At 49.4% G+C, this 15,251-nt stretch overlaps 1 protein-coding gene across 1 annotated transcript in view; it reads left to right on the forward strand.

Moving 5' to 3' along the window:
- Positions 1 to 814: 814 nt before the first annotated feature.
- BEND4 (BEN domain containing 4) overlaps positions 815 to 15,251 on the forward strand; it is a gene marked incomplete at both ends in the record, with an annotated part of 27,407 nt that continues 12,970 nt past the window's right edge. Inside the window, one exon of the mRNA XM_081332561.1 lies at positions 815 to 1,364. Within this exon, the coding sequence (XP_081188687.1) occupies positions 815 to 1,364 (550 nt within the window). The remainder of the gene's footprint in view (positions 1,365 to 15,251) is intronic.

Below are 15,251 nucleotides of genomic sequence, written 5' to 3' on the forward strand. Positions count from 1 at the left end.
GGGCAAAGAAGAGGGAGGCTGCGAGGGGCTTGGGGAGGGGGTGGGTGGGTGAAGGAAGCAAGGGGGAGGGCTGCCCCCCCCACCGACTTTCCCTTCCCCTCCCCGCGAAAGACAAAGCGCCGCGCAAAGTTGAGCGCGCCACCCTCCGTGGCCGGAGTCTGCCAGAGGGGCGCGTAGGATCGCTCCCGCCCGTCTTTTCCGAGCAGAGGAGGGAGAAAAGGGGGTGGTGGGGGTCTCAAGCCTGCGGGGAGACGGGGCGGGGGACTGTCTTTCCTTCGGCGTAAAGGTCCCCACCGACGGCGGACAGGACACGCTGCCCTCCTCCTGGGCGCGGGGCATCTCCAGCCCTGGCCAGGGGTGGCTTGCAGAGGGGGTGGGGGTGTTATGCCCGGGGTGGGGGGGTGGGGGCTGCAGGGAGCCCCTGGCCAAGCAGCCTGACTCTGGAGAAAGCTGACCCGGCCTCCTGGGGTCCTCCCCCCTCCCTCCCTCCCCGGGCTAGACCCCCTCCAGGAGGCGCCTCTGCTGCCCTCCGCGTCGCGCTCCGCTCCGATTAGCGGCTGGGCTGGGCTGGGGGGGTGGGAGGGGAGGGGAGGGGGAAAAGGGGAAGGCGGGGGGGGGTCTCCTGGCTTGCTCTGGCCCGCCCTTCTCCCTCCAGGCATTGGCGGGCCGGCCTGTCAATCAGGGCGCCCGCCTCCCCCAGCGCCGGGCGGCAGGGACTCGGACCCCCCCCCCAAGCCCTCCCCAGCGGCGGCGGCGGCGGCGGCGACAAGAAGACGGGGCCGGGTGGAGCGCAGCCGGCGCGGCGTTGGCGGGGATGCTGAGCGAGGAGGCCATGCAGGCGGCGGCCGAGGAGGGGTCCTGCGGGGGGGGCAAGCTCTACAAGGCCCCCCCGCCGCCCCAGCAGCAGCAGCAGCAGCAGCGCAGCCCCTACAGCGCGCTCAAGACCTTCCCCGGCGGGCGGCGGCCGGCGCTGAGCAAGCGCTACGAGCGGCCCACCATGGTGGAGATCCCGCAGGTGCGGCCGGGGGTCGGCCACTTCCAAGCGCAGCCTCTGCCGGCCGTCGCCTCTTCTTCCTCCTCCTCCTCCTCCTCCTCTTCCTCGGCTCTAGCCGAGCCTCCTCCTCTGCCCTACCCCGGCCCCTTCCGCGCTTCCCACGGACCCCCGGCGCGGACTTCGGCCCCGCAGCTGGGACCCCAGGCGCCGGCCGCCGCCGCCTCCTCCTCCTCCTCTTCCTCCTCCTCCTCCTCCTCCTCCTCTTCCTCGTCGGCCAGGTACGGCCAACATCATCATCATCACCACCACCATCACCACCAGGGGGCGCCGATCAGCAGCAGCAGCGAGGGCCCTCTGGAGCTGAGCGCAGGTAAGGAACTTTTGTTCGGACAGGTGTGTGTGTGTTTGTGTGTGTGTGTGTGGAGGGGGGACGGGGAAGACGGCCAGGGCTGGGCTTGCTGCAGGACATCAAGCGGGACCCCCCCCCCACCGCTCTCCGATTCCCTAGAGGCCAAGGACACACTCCTTTCCCGACCAGGAGAAGAAAGCCGGGAAGGGCGTCTGAGCGTGTGCAAAGGGCATCCGGTAGGGCAGAACAAGAGCTGGCCAGCTTTGCCAGGTTTGAATTTGAATTTTGAATTTTATTGAATTTATATACCGCCCTTTCCCGTAGGACTCAGGGTGGTTTACAGGGTATATAAAACATCAATACAAAAATTAAGAGCAATTTAAAAAGATTAAACTAAATCCCTGAAAAAATATAAAACCCCAATTAAAACCCCAATTAATAAGCTATAGACAGACTTGCCTACTATTTCTTAATTGTTTATGTTTGCTGTCTCTACCATTCCTTTCCCAGTCTCCCCAAAATCCTTACACACAGCTGACCTTTGGCCTTATTCATACAATAAGATAAACAGATTCATTTAATACTATGCACCTTAACCATCCCAGAGTAGTTGTCACTGGGGATGGGGGTGGGGTGGGGAAAAATTGTTCCGGGGGTGTAGGAGACCGTCCCACGGGGGGGCGGTTGGGTTCCTGGTTTCACTTGCCAGGCCAAGCGGCTTCGGAGCTTGGTCTAGGCCAGCTCTCCTGCTCAAGCAGTGGGGGTGGGGTTGGACTAGAAGACCTCTGGGGCCCCTTCCAGCTCTGTTCAGATTGAAAGGAAAGGCTGGCTTGAGAAGCCCTCATCTGCATGACGTCGTGGTGGTGGGGCTTCCAGTTCCTCCTCCGGCGTGGGGGAAGGTCTGTGAGGGTCTGCATCTGCACGATGGCTGTGGCAGGAGTGTCAGAAGACCCAAATCTAAATATCCCGTATGGGACCCTTTTTGTAACAGTCAAGCGAGCTCTGAAGACTTTGCGTCTTCTTGAAGATCTTCAGTTCTTCTTGTAGGACTTCCTTCTCTTTCGTCCCTTCCTGTAAGAGCAGTGCTGGTCAACGTCAGCAACTTTATGTCTGTGGGGATTCTCTGTCCTCCAGGTCAGGGTTGTCCCAACGGTGCTTTTTCAGGAGGCAACTGGACTTCCTGGTTTTTCTTTGGAGAGGTTTCGCTTCTCATCTAAGACTGGATGGTGGGGATTGGAAGGATTTATACTCCTGGCAAACAGTGAAAGGATTGCTCTTTCGGCAGTTCCAAAACGGCTCCACACCCATTTGTACCACTCGGGTGACATTGAGGAGACAGACAAACCTCCAAGTAGCCTCAACGACTCTCTAAAAAAAAAGGCAAATGACCAGCCCTCTGCAAGGAGTATAAATCCTTCCGTTCCCCACCATCCGCTCAGAGCCGAAGAAGCTTCTGGGATGAGAAGCGAAACACCTTCAAAGAAAAAACAAGAAAGTCCAGTGAAAAAGCACCTTGGAGACTCAGCAACTTTAAGAGGCATGGACTGCAACGCCCAGAATTCCTCAGCCAGCGTGTCCATTGGCTGGCATCAATTGTCTGAGCAGAATTAGCCTTAACTCTCTCCTCCCTCTAGGACAGGGGTCTTCAAACCTGGCCCTCTGATGCCTTGTGGACTTCATCTCCCAAAATTCCTCAGGCAGCGTGCCTGGCTGAGGAATTCTGGGAGCTGAAGTCCACAAGTCATGAAAGGGCCAAGTTTGAAGACCCCTGCCTAGAAGATCCAAGGTTCTCCACTCAACTGGGAAGATCTTAGCAGGACCTCGTAGCAACCCCTAGCTTGGGCAGTTGCTCATGCTTGGGAAAGGACAACTGTATAAAGTCCATTTCTATCCATAAATCAAACAGTCTGCATGTCTGCATAACATCTCTGGAGTTGAGCTTGGCTCAAGAGGCTGAACTTTCCTTCTGAGCAGCAGCATCCTTCTCCAATTTTTCCCCCCCTCCAATAAAAATCTACTCGGGGAGGTAGATTGGGCAAAACCAAAATGGCTGGTAGAAACCCTTCCAATGACCGTTCGTGGCTGAGGGTGAACTTGAACCCGGGTCTGGTCCAACCCTGAAGGAATTGCACTACAGGGGCAAGCATAAGCCCAATGCATCTCTTACTTAGCAAGGAAGCAATCTGCTCACCTAAGTTTTGAGTGGCTTCAGTTCTTCACTGGAGGAATCTGATCTAGGTGACCACTAGATGGCAGCAAAGCATTGTGGGGGGGGGGGAGGAGGGCTGGGTCTATCCTTTTGCTGCCATCTGGTGGTCAACTGGGGCTTTGCAGCTCAAAGTGTGCCTTGTTTTGCCTTTGTTAGATTCTACACTTGGAGGTCCAGATGGGGTCTCTGGTGGGTCACCATCTTCAGACTTGAGACGGACGATTTGGGGAGAAATATCAGCTGTGGGAAACGGTCTTTACGTAGGTCCAGTCTGGAGATTGAAACACTGTTCATGAAAGAGCAGTCCCCTCTTGTCTTTTCCTTGTCAAGAAGGCCTGGTCTTCAGGTAGGCCTTGAGAGAGCACCATTTGAGGACAGGAGATAGTAAGGAACATGGGATGAATCAAAGCTGGTCTTTCCTTTTTAGCCATGTCCACTGACCGACACTCTCTGTTTCCATACTACCGATATGGTCCTATTGTGTTCTTGGGGTGCTGTCTTGTTGACGTCAGCAACGGCGTCATCTTGTCCTTTGCCCCAGAGCTGCTTCTCCTGGGGAGATTTAGAAGACATCTTGCAGATGTTCTCAATCATTCTAAACAGCTGGGCCCCCTTCTCATTTAAGCCCATCACAGCTCACCATCTTCACTCCCTCAGCCTTCATGTAAGGAATGACGGTTGGAGATAGGAGCCTTCTGGAAAAAACCAAGGCTATCCCAGGTTCCCAGGAGGCAAAGCCAACAGAAGTGGAGAACCAGATGAAGTAAGCTAGATCAGGGGTCCCCAACCCCATACCTGTGGACCGGTACCGGGCCGCGGCAGTGCCAGCAACCGGTCTGCACAAACAAGCAAAGCCCCATTTGCAGGATGCAGGCAGCACATAAAACCACGTACACTCTGGTCCGTGGAAAAACCTCTCCCCACGGAACCGGTGCCCAAAATGTTAGGGACCTCTGGGCTTGATGTTCCCATATCTTACTACCACCACACAACCACTATTAGCCCAGCAGTTTGGGTGAGGATGCCGCTACGCTGGCCATCTTTTGAGGGCAAGAAGATGTATCTGGAGAAGGATCCTTCCCTTCGGAGCCGTCAAAGAGGAGGCCTTCCCCACATGTTTTGTCTGTCATAGGGGTCCTCTAGAGAAAATCCAAGAGACTAAATCCCTCTGCCATTCAAATTCCAATCTCCTCGTAGGAGATCTGTTGAATTTATAATAACGCTTCCCGTACGGCTCACATCTCGGGGGACACAACGTTCTGGGAATGTTATTACAGCATCCATTTTTCTTCAGCGATGTGCTAATCCAGTTGATTCTGGGAAGGTTTCTGTACTTTTCCAGAACTAAATTTTCCAATTTTCCCCTCTCATCTTCATTTTCAGAACCAGGTTAGGTTTATTTTGGGTCTGCGTGTTGCGCGGACATCTTTTGCCGTTGATCTACCTTGTAAAAAAAAACAAAAACTTCAGTCTTCCCAGTGCCAGAACTTTGCAACAACACACACATTCGAGCAAGGGACGCGGTGGCTCAGTGGGTTAGGAAGCTGAGCTTGTCGATCAGAAGGTCGGCAGTTTGGCAGGTCGAATCCTAAGTGCCGCGTAAGAGAGTGAGCGCCTGTTCCTCGTCCCAGCTTCTGCCGACCTAGCAGTTCGAAAGCACGTAAAAATGCAAGTAGAAAAATAGGGACCACTCCGGTGGGAAGGTAACAGCGTTCCGTGCGCCTCTGGCGTCTAGTCATGCCGGCCACATGACCACGGAGACGTCCTCGGACAAGCGCTGGCTCTTCGGCTTTGAAACGGAGATGAGCACCGGCCCCTAGAGTCGGAAACGACTAGCACGCATGTGCTGGGGAACCTTTACCTTTTACCTTACACATTCGAGCATTCCCCTCCCCCCACATTCCCCGTATTTGGAAATTCCACTTTTAAGACCGGGAACAGCTGCTCCTCCCTTCCATGTTTTTGGCCACCTCCCTGCTTTTCAAACTTTGAAGGTGCCAGAATGGAAAACTTGCCTTGGCTATCGTTCCCACCCGAAAGGGCTTTGGGGGGGTAACCCAATTGGGAAGATCTGGAGAACTTCTCCTGGTAGAGATATATCAAGAGACAAGAATGATCTCTTTTTTAAAAACAAAACAAAACAAAACAATGGGTGGTAGTTTATTGTGTGTGCAGCATTCCTCCAGGATGGTCTTGGCTCCTTACATTGGGGAGGCCAGAGGAATTCCTCACAGATTGAAAAGCAAATAAAAGAAAATCATCCTTAGTCTTTTTATGGAGACCCTATTAGCACTAATTAGTCTTCTTTCTTCCTCCTCTTCCTCCTCCTCTTCTTCTTCTCCTCCTCCTCTTCTTCTCTTCTCCTCCTCCTCTTCCTCTTCCTCTTCTTCTCCTCCTCCTCCTCCTCTTCTTCTCTTCATCTTTTCCTTCTTTCTCATCCTCTCCTCCTTCTCCTCCTCTTTTTCTTCTTCTCCTTCTCCTCCTCCTCTCCTCCTCCTCCTCCTCCAACTCTTCTTCTTCTCCTCTTCTTCTCTTCTTCTCCTCCTTCTCCTTCTCCTCTTCTTCTCTTCTTCTTTTTTCCTTCTTTCTCATCCTCTTCTTCTCCTCTTCTTCTCTTTTTCTCCTTCTCATCCTCCTCTTCTTCTCTTCCTCTTCTTCTCCTCCTCCTCTTCCTCTTCTTCTCCTCTTCTTCTCTTCTTCTCCTCCTCCAACTCTCCTTCTCGTCCTCTTCTCTTCTTCTTTTTTCCTTCTTTCTCATCCTCTTCTCCTCTTCTTCTCTTTTTCTCCTCATCCTCCTCTTCTTCTCTTCCTCTTCTTCTCCTCCTCCTCCTCTTCCTCTTCTTCTCCTCTTCTTCTCTTCTTCTCCTCCTCCAACTCTCCTTCTCGTCCTCTTCTCTTCTTCTTTTTTCCTTCTTTCTCATCCTCTTCTTCTCCTTCTCCTCTTCTTCTCTTTTTCTTCTTCTCCTTTTCCTCCTCTCCTCCTCCTCCTTCTTCTCCTTCTCATCCTTCTCTTCTTCTCTTCCTCTTCTTCTTCTTCTCCTCCTTCTCTTCCTCTTCTTCTCCTCTTCTTCTCTTCTTCTTCTCCTCCTCCTCCTCTTCTTCTCCTCTTCTCTTCTTCTTTTTCCCTTCTTTCTCATCCTCTTCTTCTTCTCCTCTTCTTCTCTTTTTCTTCTTCTCCTTCTCCTCTTCTCCTTTTTTTCTTCTTCTCCTTCTCTTCCTCCTCCTCTTTTCTTCTCCTCCTCCTCCTCCTCCTCCTCTTCTTCCTCTTCTTCTTCTCCTTTTCCTCTGCCTTCTCCTCCTCCTCTTCTCCTCTTCCTCCTCCTCTTCCTCTTCTTCTTCTTCCTCCTCCTCCTCCTCCTCCTCTTTCTGATCTCCTCTTCGGCAACCCAATCCTTTGGAAGAGATCGTGAAGCTGTCCTCCCCCCCCCCCCGTGAGCCGAGAAGAGAAGAGAGAAACGCAGTTCAGGATGAGGTCTCTCTCCCCAGTCACTTGTGTCCAGGACATAGAGAGAACCTTAGTTCAGCACAATTGCAGAAAGCAGACTTTAAAATTAACAACAACAACAACAACAACACTAATAGATCCCCAAGTATAACTGTGCACATCAATTTCAGTATCTTTAATGCTGCAGTCAATGTTTTTGAGCCTTGAGGGACTTAATTGCCATGCGAGATGATCAAAACATTTCCTTCTTTTTAGACAGAATCTTCTAAGATGTGAAAAGCATCCTTCTTCTCTCCCCCCCACCCCCACCCCTTTCTTTCTTTTTTCTTCCTTTCCAGCAGACCCGGTGTTAGAGCTCACTTAGTTTTGATATGCAGCCTAAATTTGGCACCAGGAAATTGGAAATTGCATCTTTAAGCAGGCTACAATCAAAAATGAATTACAATAAATCCTATATAATTGCATAGGTCATTCGCTTTAATGAGATTTTATTAACCTGACTGTCAGGCTTTTGAGTCAGGCAGATATTTTATCTTCTTCAACTGATAAAAGTGTCAGCTATAAACCACCGTATAAATATTCATAAATCTGCACATCTGTGACAGCCTATCAGCATCCTTCTCCTGGACATTAAAAGCATTCTAATTACTTTCCGTCTAGCAGAGCTGAAAGGAGGCCTGTTATAATATGCACTCGGCAGGCGTGATTGCCTTTGTTTGCCACCACAAATAACCGCGTCCCCATTTTTATCAACCAGGGGGCCGAGAAAACAGCCCGGCTTGTCCCAAAACAGGGGGGAACGTGGCAGGAAACCATCAAAGCTGAATTGTTTTGGGACCCCGATTCTCTTTTGATTTAGCACGGAGGTCCCCGACCTTTTGGGTACCAGGGACCGGTTCCATGGAGAGAGGTTTTTTCCGTGGCCCGGTGGGTGCGTGGTTTTGTGTGCTGCCTGCATCCCGTGGATGAGGCTTTGCTGGTTTGTGTGGACCGGCTTCTGGCATGCCGCGGCCCGGTACAGGTCCACAAATGTTGGGGTTGGGGACCCCTGATTTAGCAGGATGAGAAAGAGGAGCAGAAAGCAGTTCGTTCACCCAGATCTCTCTCTCTCTCTCTCTCTCTCTCTCTCTCTCTCTCTCTCTCTCTCTCTCTCTCTCTCTCTCTCTCTCTCTCTCTCTCTCTATCTCTTTCTCTCTCTCTCTTTTTTTTTTAGCAAATGGCGTTTTGGTGTTTTTTTTTTCCCTAAATGGCAGTTTCCATCCAATGCCTAAAGGGTTTCTGGCGCCACCTTCTGGTGGGCGAACACACCTGCAGGTCTCTTTTGAAGAGAGAGAGGGTGAGCCGTGGGGTGGAGAATTTATGTTGTTAAGCGAGGCATTGGTTAAGCGAGTTTTGCCCCACTTTACTGGGACCTTGCCGGCCACAGCTGTTAAGTGAATCACTGCGGGTGTTAAGCTAGTCACACGGTCGTTAAATGGATCAGGCTTCCCCCGCTGACTTTGCCGGTCAGAAGGTCGCAAAAGAAGATCGTGTGACACACACACACACAGAGAAACACCCTCCCAGGATGCTGCCGCCGTCATAAACGTGAGTCGGTTGCCAACGGACTGAATTTTGATCACGCGACCGCGGGGATACTACAACGGTCCTAAAGGTGAAAAACAGGTCATACGTCTCTTTGTTCAGTGCCGTTGTAACTTTGAACGGACACTAAATGAGGACTACTTGTGTTTATGGTGGTCAAAGTGCCCCGGGTTCACACAATCCCCTTTTGCGACCTTGTGACAAGCCGATGGGGGAAGCCGGAATCTCTGAACAACTTGGTGTGACTAAGTGAACAAACTGCAGCGATTCACTTAGCAACCACAGGGAGAAAGGTCATGAAATCGGTCGTGAAACCTGCAGTCGTGTGCTGCTACGGTGAAGCCTCAGGGTGGAACTCGCGCACTCAAGTGGAATCATTCACACATGCAGAAATGGGCCTCAAGAAAGTTGTGTTGCCTCTTCTGGACTCGGGATATTTTTGCTTCTGAATCTAGTAGAAAACATATAGGCATCTTCTGTAGTCCATACAATCCTAGGCTGCATCAACAGAGGGATAGAATCAAGATCACCTGAAGGGTTAATACCACTTTACAAGGCCTTGGTAAGGCCACACTTGGAATACTCCATCCAGTTTTGGTCACCACGATGTAAAAAAGAGGTTGGGACTTTGGAAAGAGGGCAGAGAAGAGCAACAAAGATGATTGGGGGACTGGAGGCTAAAACATATAAGGAACAGTTGCTGGAATTGGGTAGGTCTAGTTCAGGGGTCTTCAAACTTGGCCCTTTGATGACTTGTGGACTTCAGATCCCAGAATTCCTCATGCCTGGCTGAGGAATTCTGGGAGTTGAAGCCCACAAGTCACCAAAGGGCCAAGTTTGAAGACCTCCTGCTCTAGTTTAATGAAGAGAAGGACGAGGGCTGACATAATCGCAGCGTTCCACTATTTGAAGGGCTGCCATAAAGAAGGGGGGGGGAAATCAACATATTTTCCATGGCACCCAGAAGGCAAGACAAGAAACAACGGATGGAAACTCATCAAGGAAAGAAGCAACCTGGAACTAAGGAGGAACTAACCAGCGGAACGACTTGCCTCCAGAAGTTGCAAATGCTCCAACACACTGGATGTTTAATAATAATAATAATAATAATAATAATAATAATAATAATAATAATAATAATAATAATAATAATAATAATAATGATGATGATGATAATGATGATAATAATAATTTGGAAGGGACCTTGGAGGTCATCTAGTCCAACCCCCTGCTCAGGCAGGAAATCCTATACCATTTCAGACAAATGGCTGTCCAGTCTCTTCTTAAAAACTTCCAGTGTTGGAGCATTCACCACTTCTGGAGGCAGGTTGTTCCACTGATTAATTGTTCTAACTGTCAGGAAGTTTCTCCTTAGTTCCAGGTTGCTTCTCTCCTTGATTAGTTTCCATCCATTGCTTCTTGTCCTGCCTTCAGGCACTTTGGAGAATAGCTTGACTGCCTCTTCTTTGGGGGCAGCCCCTGAGATATTGGAACACTGCTATCATGTCTCCCCTCGTCCTTCTCTTCGTTAAACTAGACATACCCAATTCCAGCAACCGTTCCCTATATGTTTTAGCCTCCAGTCCCCCAATCATCTTTGTTGCTCTTCTCCGCACTCTTTCTAGAATCTTGACATCTTTTTTACATCGTGGTGACCAAAACTGGATGCAGGATTCCAGATGTGGCCTTACCAAGGCCTTGTAAAGCGGTATTAACAGTTCTCATGATCTGGATTCTGAAGAAGAGAATTGGCGGCCGTTTGTCTGGGGTCTCCCGATTGAGCAGGAGCTTGGACAGTAGAAGGCCTCTGAGATCAGTTCCAACCCTGTTGTTCTGTTACGTCCATCTTTCGATTGCATCAACCCACTTCGCTCCTTCTAGTTGCGTAAGGAGAGGCAGCCGGCACCTAACTTGCAGGCACTTTATTGAGTTCATTTGCAGCCCTCTGCTTCTTCTGGGGACCACGGCTACTCTTTTGTAGCCCTTTGGCAGGTTAGATTTGCCCCTTTACTCTCTTGAGATCCCTCTCTGTCTCGTAGCATTGCCGTGCTTCTGATACAGTCGTTCAAAGCATCCAGGATTCTTCACGGGGAGCCCATCAGCTTAAAAAAAAAGCCTACAAGGCGGATGTTGCATTGTGGGAGGTTAGCTGTGCTAACCTAGTATATATTTGCATACAGTTTGTTCTTCTTCTCTTTGACAATCCAGAGTTTTTATTCCCGGCTGCTGCTTTAAAAAAAGAAAAAAAAGTTTGCATTTACATAACGGAACTCGAGAGCACAAAAGGAACTATTCAAATGTTGATTTTTTTTTTCCTTCCCCCTCCTAGCCCTATAAATTGTCAGATACCTACTGTCGGTGGCGTGGGTTTTTTTTCTTTATTTCCCCTTCTTGTAGAGGCCCCTATGAATAACATAAGCAAACCTGCAATTATTTATTTATTTTATTTTATTTTAATTCCATTTATATCCCGCCCTTCTCCGAAGACTCAGGGCGGCTTACAAGCTTAGCAATAGCCTTCATTCTATGTATATGCCTGCTTATTAGGGCTTTCACACACACCCCAAGCGGCATTATTACAAAGTCAGCTTAATTGCCCCCAACAATCTGGGTCCTCATTTTACCTACCTCGGAAGGATGGAAGGCTGAGTCAACCTTGAGCCTGGTGGGACTCGAACCTGCACTAATTGCAGGCAGCTGGTGTTACTTAAGGAGGCATTAGCCCACTGCTCCACCAAGGCTCTTATTATGTGCATTTCGCTTTGACATCCTGGAGCAAATTCTGACCGTTTACCCGGAAAGGAGAGATGACGGGACGGTTGTGTTATCGAACAACAGCGGTGTAAAAATGAAAACAAAATGACCTTGCCAAGACTGTCAACTGCACGGAACGGATGACTGAAGGCAGACTGCTGGGAGTACGGCTGCCTGGGTCTGATGATGCCTTCTGTGGGACTACAATTCCCATCCCTCACTAGAGTTGTATCAGTCAGATGTACCTGGAGAATGTCGCGCAGGTAGCCCTCGGGTCCAAAATTTCTGTCATTTGTTAAGGGAACTTTGCCCCATTTTACGACCTCTCTTGCCGCAGTAAGCAAGGAGAGAAGCAACCTAGGACTAAGGAGAAAGTTCCTGACAGTTAGAACAACTAACCAGTGGAACGACTGGCCACCAGAAGTGGTGAATGCTCCAACACTGGAGGTTTTTAAGAAGAGACTGGACAGCCACTTGCCTGAAATGGTATAGGGTTTCCTGCCTGAGCAGGGGGTTGGACTGGATGACCTCCAAGGTCCCTTCCAACTTTATTATTATTATAATAATTAGTACCATTTTAAAATAAAATCCAACTCCTGTTGATTTAAGAAAGCTAGAAATGATATTATTAAATGGTTGCAGCTGCAACTCTCTCATTCAGAGTAGTCAAAGCAATAGATTTGAGTAACGTCTCCAGTTTTAACTTCACAAAAGTCATGGGAGGAGGAGCAGGAGGATCACTTTCCTCCAAGTGACCTCTCAGTCTGCGTGACATCCAAGTCAATCAATCAATTCTTCTTCTTCTTCTTCTTCTTCTTCTTCTTATTATTATTATTATTATTATTATTATTATTATTATTATTATTAATTATTTAAGGGATAAGTGAGTAACATGGCTGTTAAGTGAATCTGACTTCCCCATGGACTTTTCTAGTGAGAAGGTCTCCGAAGGGGATCACATGACCCCGGGGGACACACCAACGGTCATAAGTATGAGTTGGTTGCCAAGCCTCTGAATTTGGATAACGTGACCCTGGGGATGCTGCAAGCGGTCGCCAGTGTGAAAAGAAATGGTCATAAGTCGCTTTTTTCCCCTGCCCTTGTAATGTTGAATGGCCACTAAACGAACTGTTGTAAGTTGCATTGAGAAAAATTGATTTAAGTTGAGTTGTCCCATGGCAATGGAGAATTGGCCATGTTGAGTTGTCCCTTTCCGTTAGCAGCAAATAGAACCAGGGTAAGGTATTTTGACCCAAGCTTACAAGAAATTCCTCCTTAGTTCCAGGTTGCTTCTCTCCTTGATGAGTTTCCAACCGTTGCTTCTTGTCCTGCCTTTGGGTGCTTTGGAGAAGAGCTTGACTTCCTCTTCTTTGGGGCAGCCCCTGAGATGTTGGAAGGCTGCTATCATGTCATCCATCCCTGGTCCTTCTCTTCCATAAACTAGACAGACCCAATTCCAGCCACCGTTCTTCCTATGTTTTAGCCTCCAATGCAAGGGCCACACAAGGCATGGAGTAGGATATGAAGGACCAGCAGATGGACTCTGGACCTGTCTTCTTCTATGGGTAGAGAGGTGGAATAGAACATCTTCTCCTCCTTGCAAAGCATCCTTACGTGCACTCCCAGGCAGTTCTGTCTTGATATAATATTTAATTGGAGATAGGCACCAACTAGACAGGGAGCGAGCACAAGATAGTTGCCAGACAATTCCTTCTTTGAGGAGGAAATTGCATGATTTAAGGCGATGGTTTCCACCCTTGGCCACTTGAAGGTCTGTGGACTTCAGTTCCCCCTCTTGGCTGGGGAATTCTGGGAGCCGAATTCCATGAGTCTTAAAGTGACCAAATCCTCTTGATTTCGGGCAATTAGTTGCAGCCTGATTCATTGCGGTGCTCAACGGCACCAATGTTTTGGGTTGGCTTGCCAGAACATCCAGATGGAATTGGAAGATCCAGGTTTCTGAAGAAGAAGAAACTCTACATGTTGAACGGCAGGCAGAATTGTGCCGTTGAGAGGTGTGATTTTGGTGAAGATTTAAGGATAGTACTGAAAAACAGAGTTGGAAGGGTCCTTGAAGGTCTTCTAGTCAAACCCCTTGCTCAAGCAGGAGATCCTATACCAGTTCAGACAAATGGCTGTCCAGTCTCTTCTTAAAAACTTCCAGTGTTGGAGCATTCTCAACTTCTGGAGGCAGGTTGTTCTACTGGTTAATTGTCTGTCAGGAAATTTCTCCTCAGTTCTAGGTTGCTTCTCTCCTTGATCAGTTTCCATCTGTTGCTTCTTCTCCTGCCTTCAGCATAGGATAGAAATGGGAGCAGTTGGATTCTGATTCTCATCAGGTTTATCTCCACCAGGTCCTCACCTAAGTTGAATCCCACCCCCTCATCCTGGCTGCCTGCAGCTTTTGGAGAGGAAATTGAGTTGGGGACTCCAGTTCCTCCAACAGCCAGTCCCATAGATTGTACTATTAAGCTTTTCGTCTAAGGCAATATAGATTGCATGGTCGATTCCATGAAACACACTTTGTACGGTTCCCTCATATTTATGTCCTCTGTTTGCCCAGGATCTATTTCAAGAAGCAAGTGTGCAGTTCTGATTGTTACAGGTGACCAGGGATAGCCATAACCTCTCAATATTTCAGTTGATTTAGCCCAGGGGTGGGCAACCTTGGCTCTTTTGTGACTCGTGGACTTCAACTCCCAGAATTCCTGAGCCAGCCACGCTGAGGCGAAAGGGAGAGGTTTCCAAGCTGAGCCACGCTGGCTCAGGAATTCTGGGATTTGAAGTCCACCAGTCATGAAGGGGCCATAGTTCCCCCATGCTGGCTCAGGAATTCTGGGGGTTGAAGTCCACAAGTCATAAAGGAGCCATAGTTCCCCTCCGTGCTGGCTCAGGAATTCTGGGGGTTGAAGTCCATGAGTCATGAAGGGGCCATAGTTCCCCCCCATGCTGGCTCAGGAATTCTGGGAGTTGAATTCCACAAGTCATGAAGGGGCCATAATTCCCCCATGCTGCCTCAGGAATTCTGGGAGTTGAAGTCCACGAGTCATAAAGGAGCCATAGTTCCCCCTTGCTGGCTCAGGAATTCTGCGAGTTGAAGTCCACGAGTCATAAAAGGGCCAAGGTTGAAGACCCCTGGTTTAGTGTATAGGACAGGGGTAGGCAACCTTGGCTCTTTTATGACTTGTGGACTTCAACTCCCAGAATTCCTGAGCCAGCATGGCTCAGCTTGGAAACCTCTCCCTTTCCCCACAGCATGGCTAGCTGAGGAATTCTGGGAGTCGAAGTCCACGAGTCACAAAAGAGCCAAGGTTGCCTATCCCTGATTTAGCCCATCAGTCAAAGAGTCATTTGGGGCAAAGGGTGATCCCGATCCACTCTCCTATTGTCTGTAGGATGGAGGGAAGCCCAAAGTAGCTTTTGCCCCAGCTGTTGGACTTCGCAATACATCACAACAATTGGGGTGACTTTCTCCTTTACTGCTGCGTCGGCTTTCTGCGCGGAGATACCTCAAGCCTTGCATTTGAGCGATAATGCCTAGCATTCTTATCCGTCCGATCAGCCCAGCTACTTCCTCCAGGATATCAATAGTGATCTAAATCCCTTGCGACAATTCAAATTTACTGCATTGTCATCTGGGTTGTCTGCCTGGAGACAGTGGAAGAGCTGAAGGCTCCCTGCTCAGTAATCGAATCACGCTTTGCATGCAAAGCATCCCGTATTCAGATCTGCTGCAAAAAAAAAAAAAGAGGAAAGAAAAAGAAAGAAAGAAGAAAAAAAAAACCACGCCGGAGAAGAGAGATACTGGGGAAACAAATGATGGCTTGGCTCCGGGTTCACTCCCATAAGTCAGAGTAACCTACAACACGCACACAGAGACACACATACACACAAACACCAAGTGGGTTAGGCTGAG

This window comes from Vipera berus, assembly GCF_964194415.1.
Source record: "Vipera berus genome assembly, chromosome: 7".
In the NCBI taxonomy this organism is placed as follows: Eukaryota; Metazoa; Chordata; class Lepidosauria; order Squamata; family Viperidae; genus Vipera; species Vipera berus.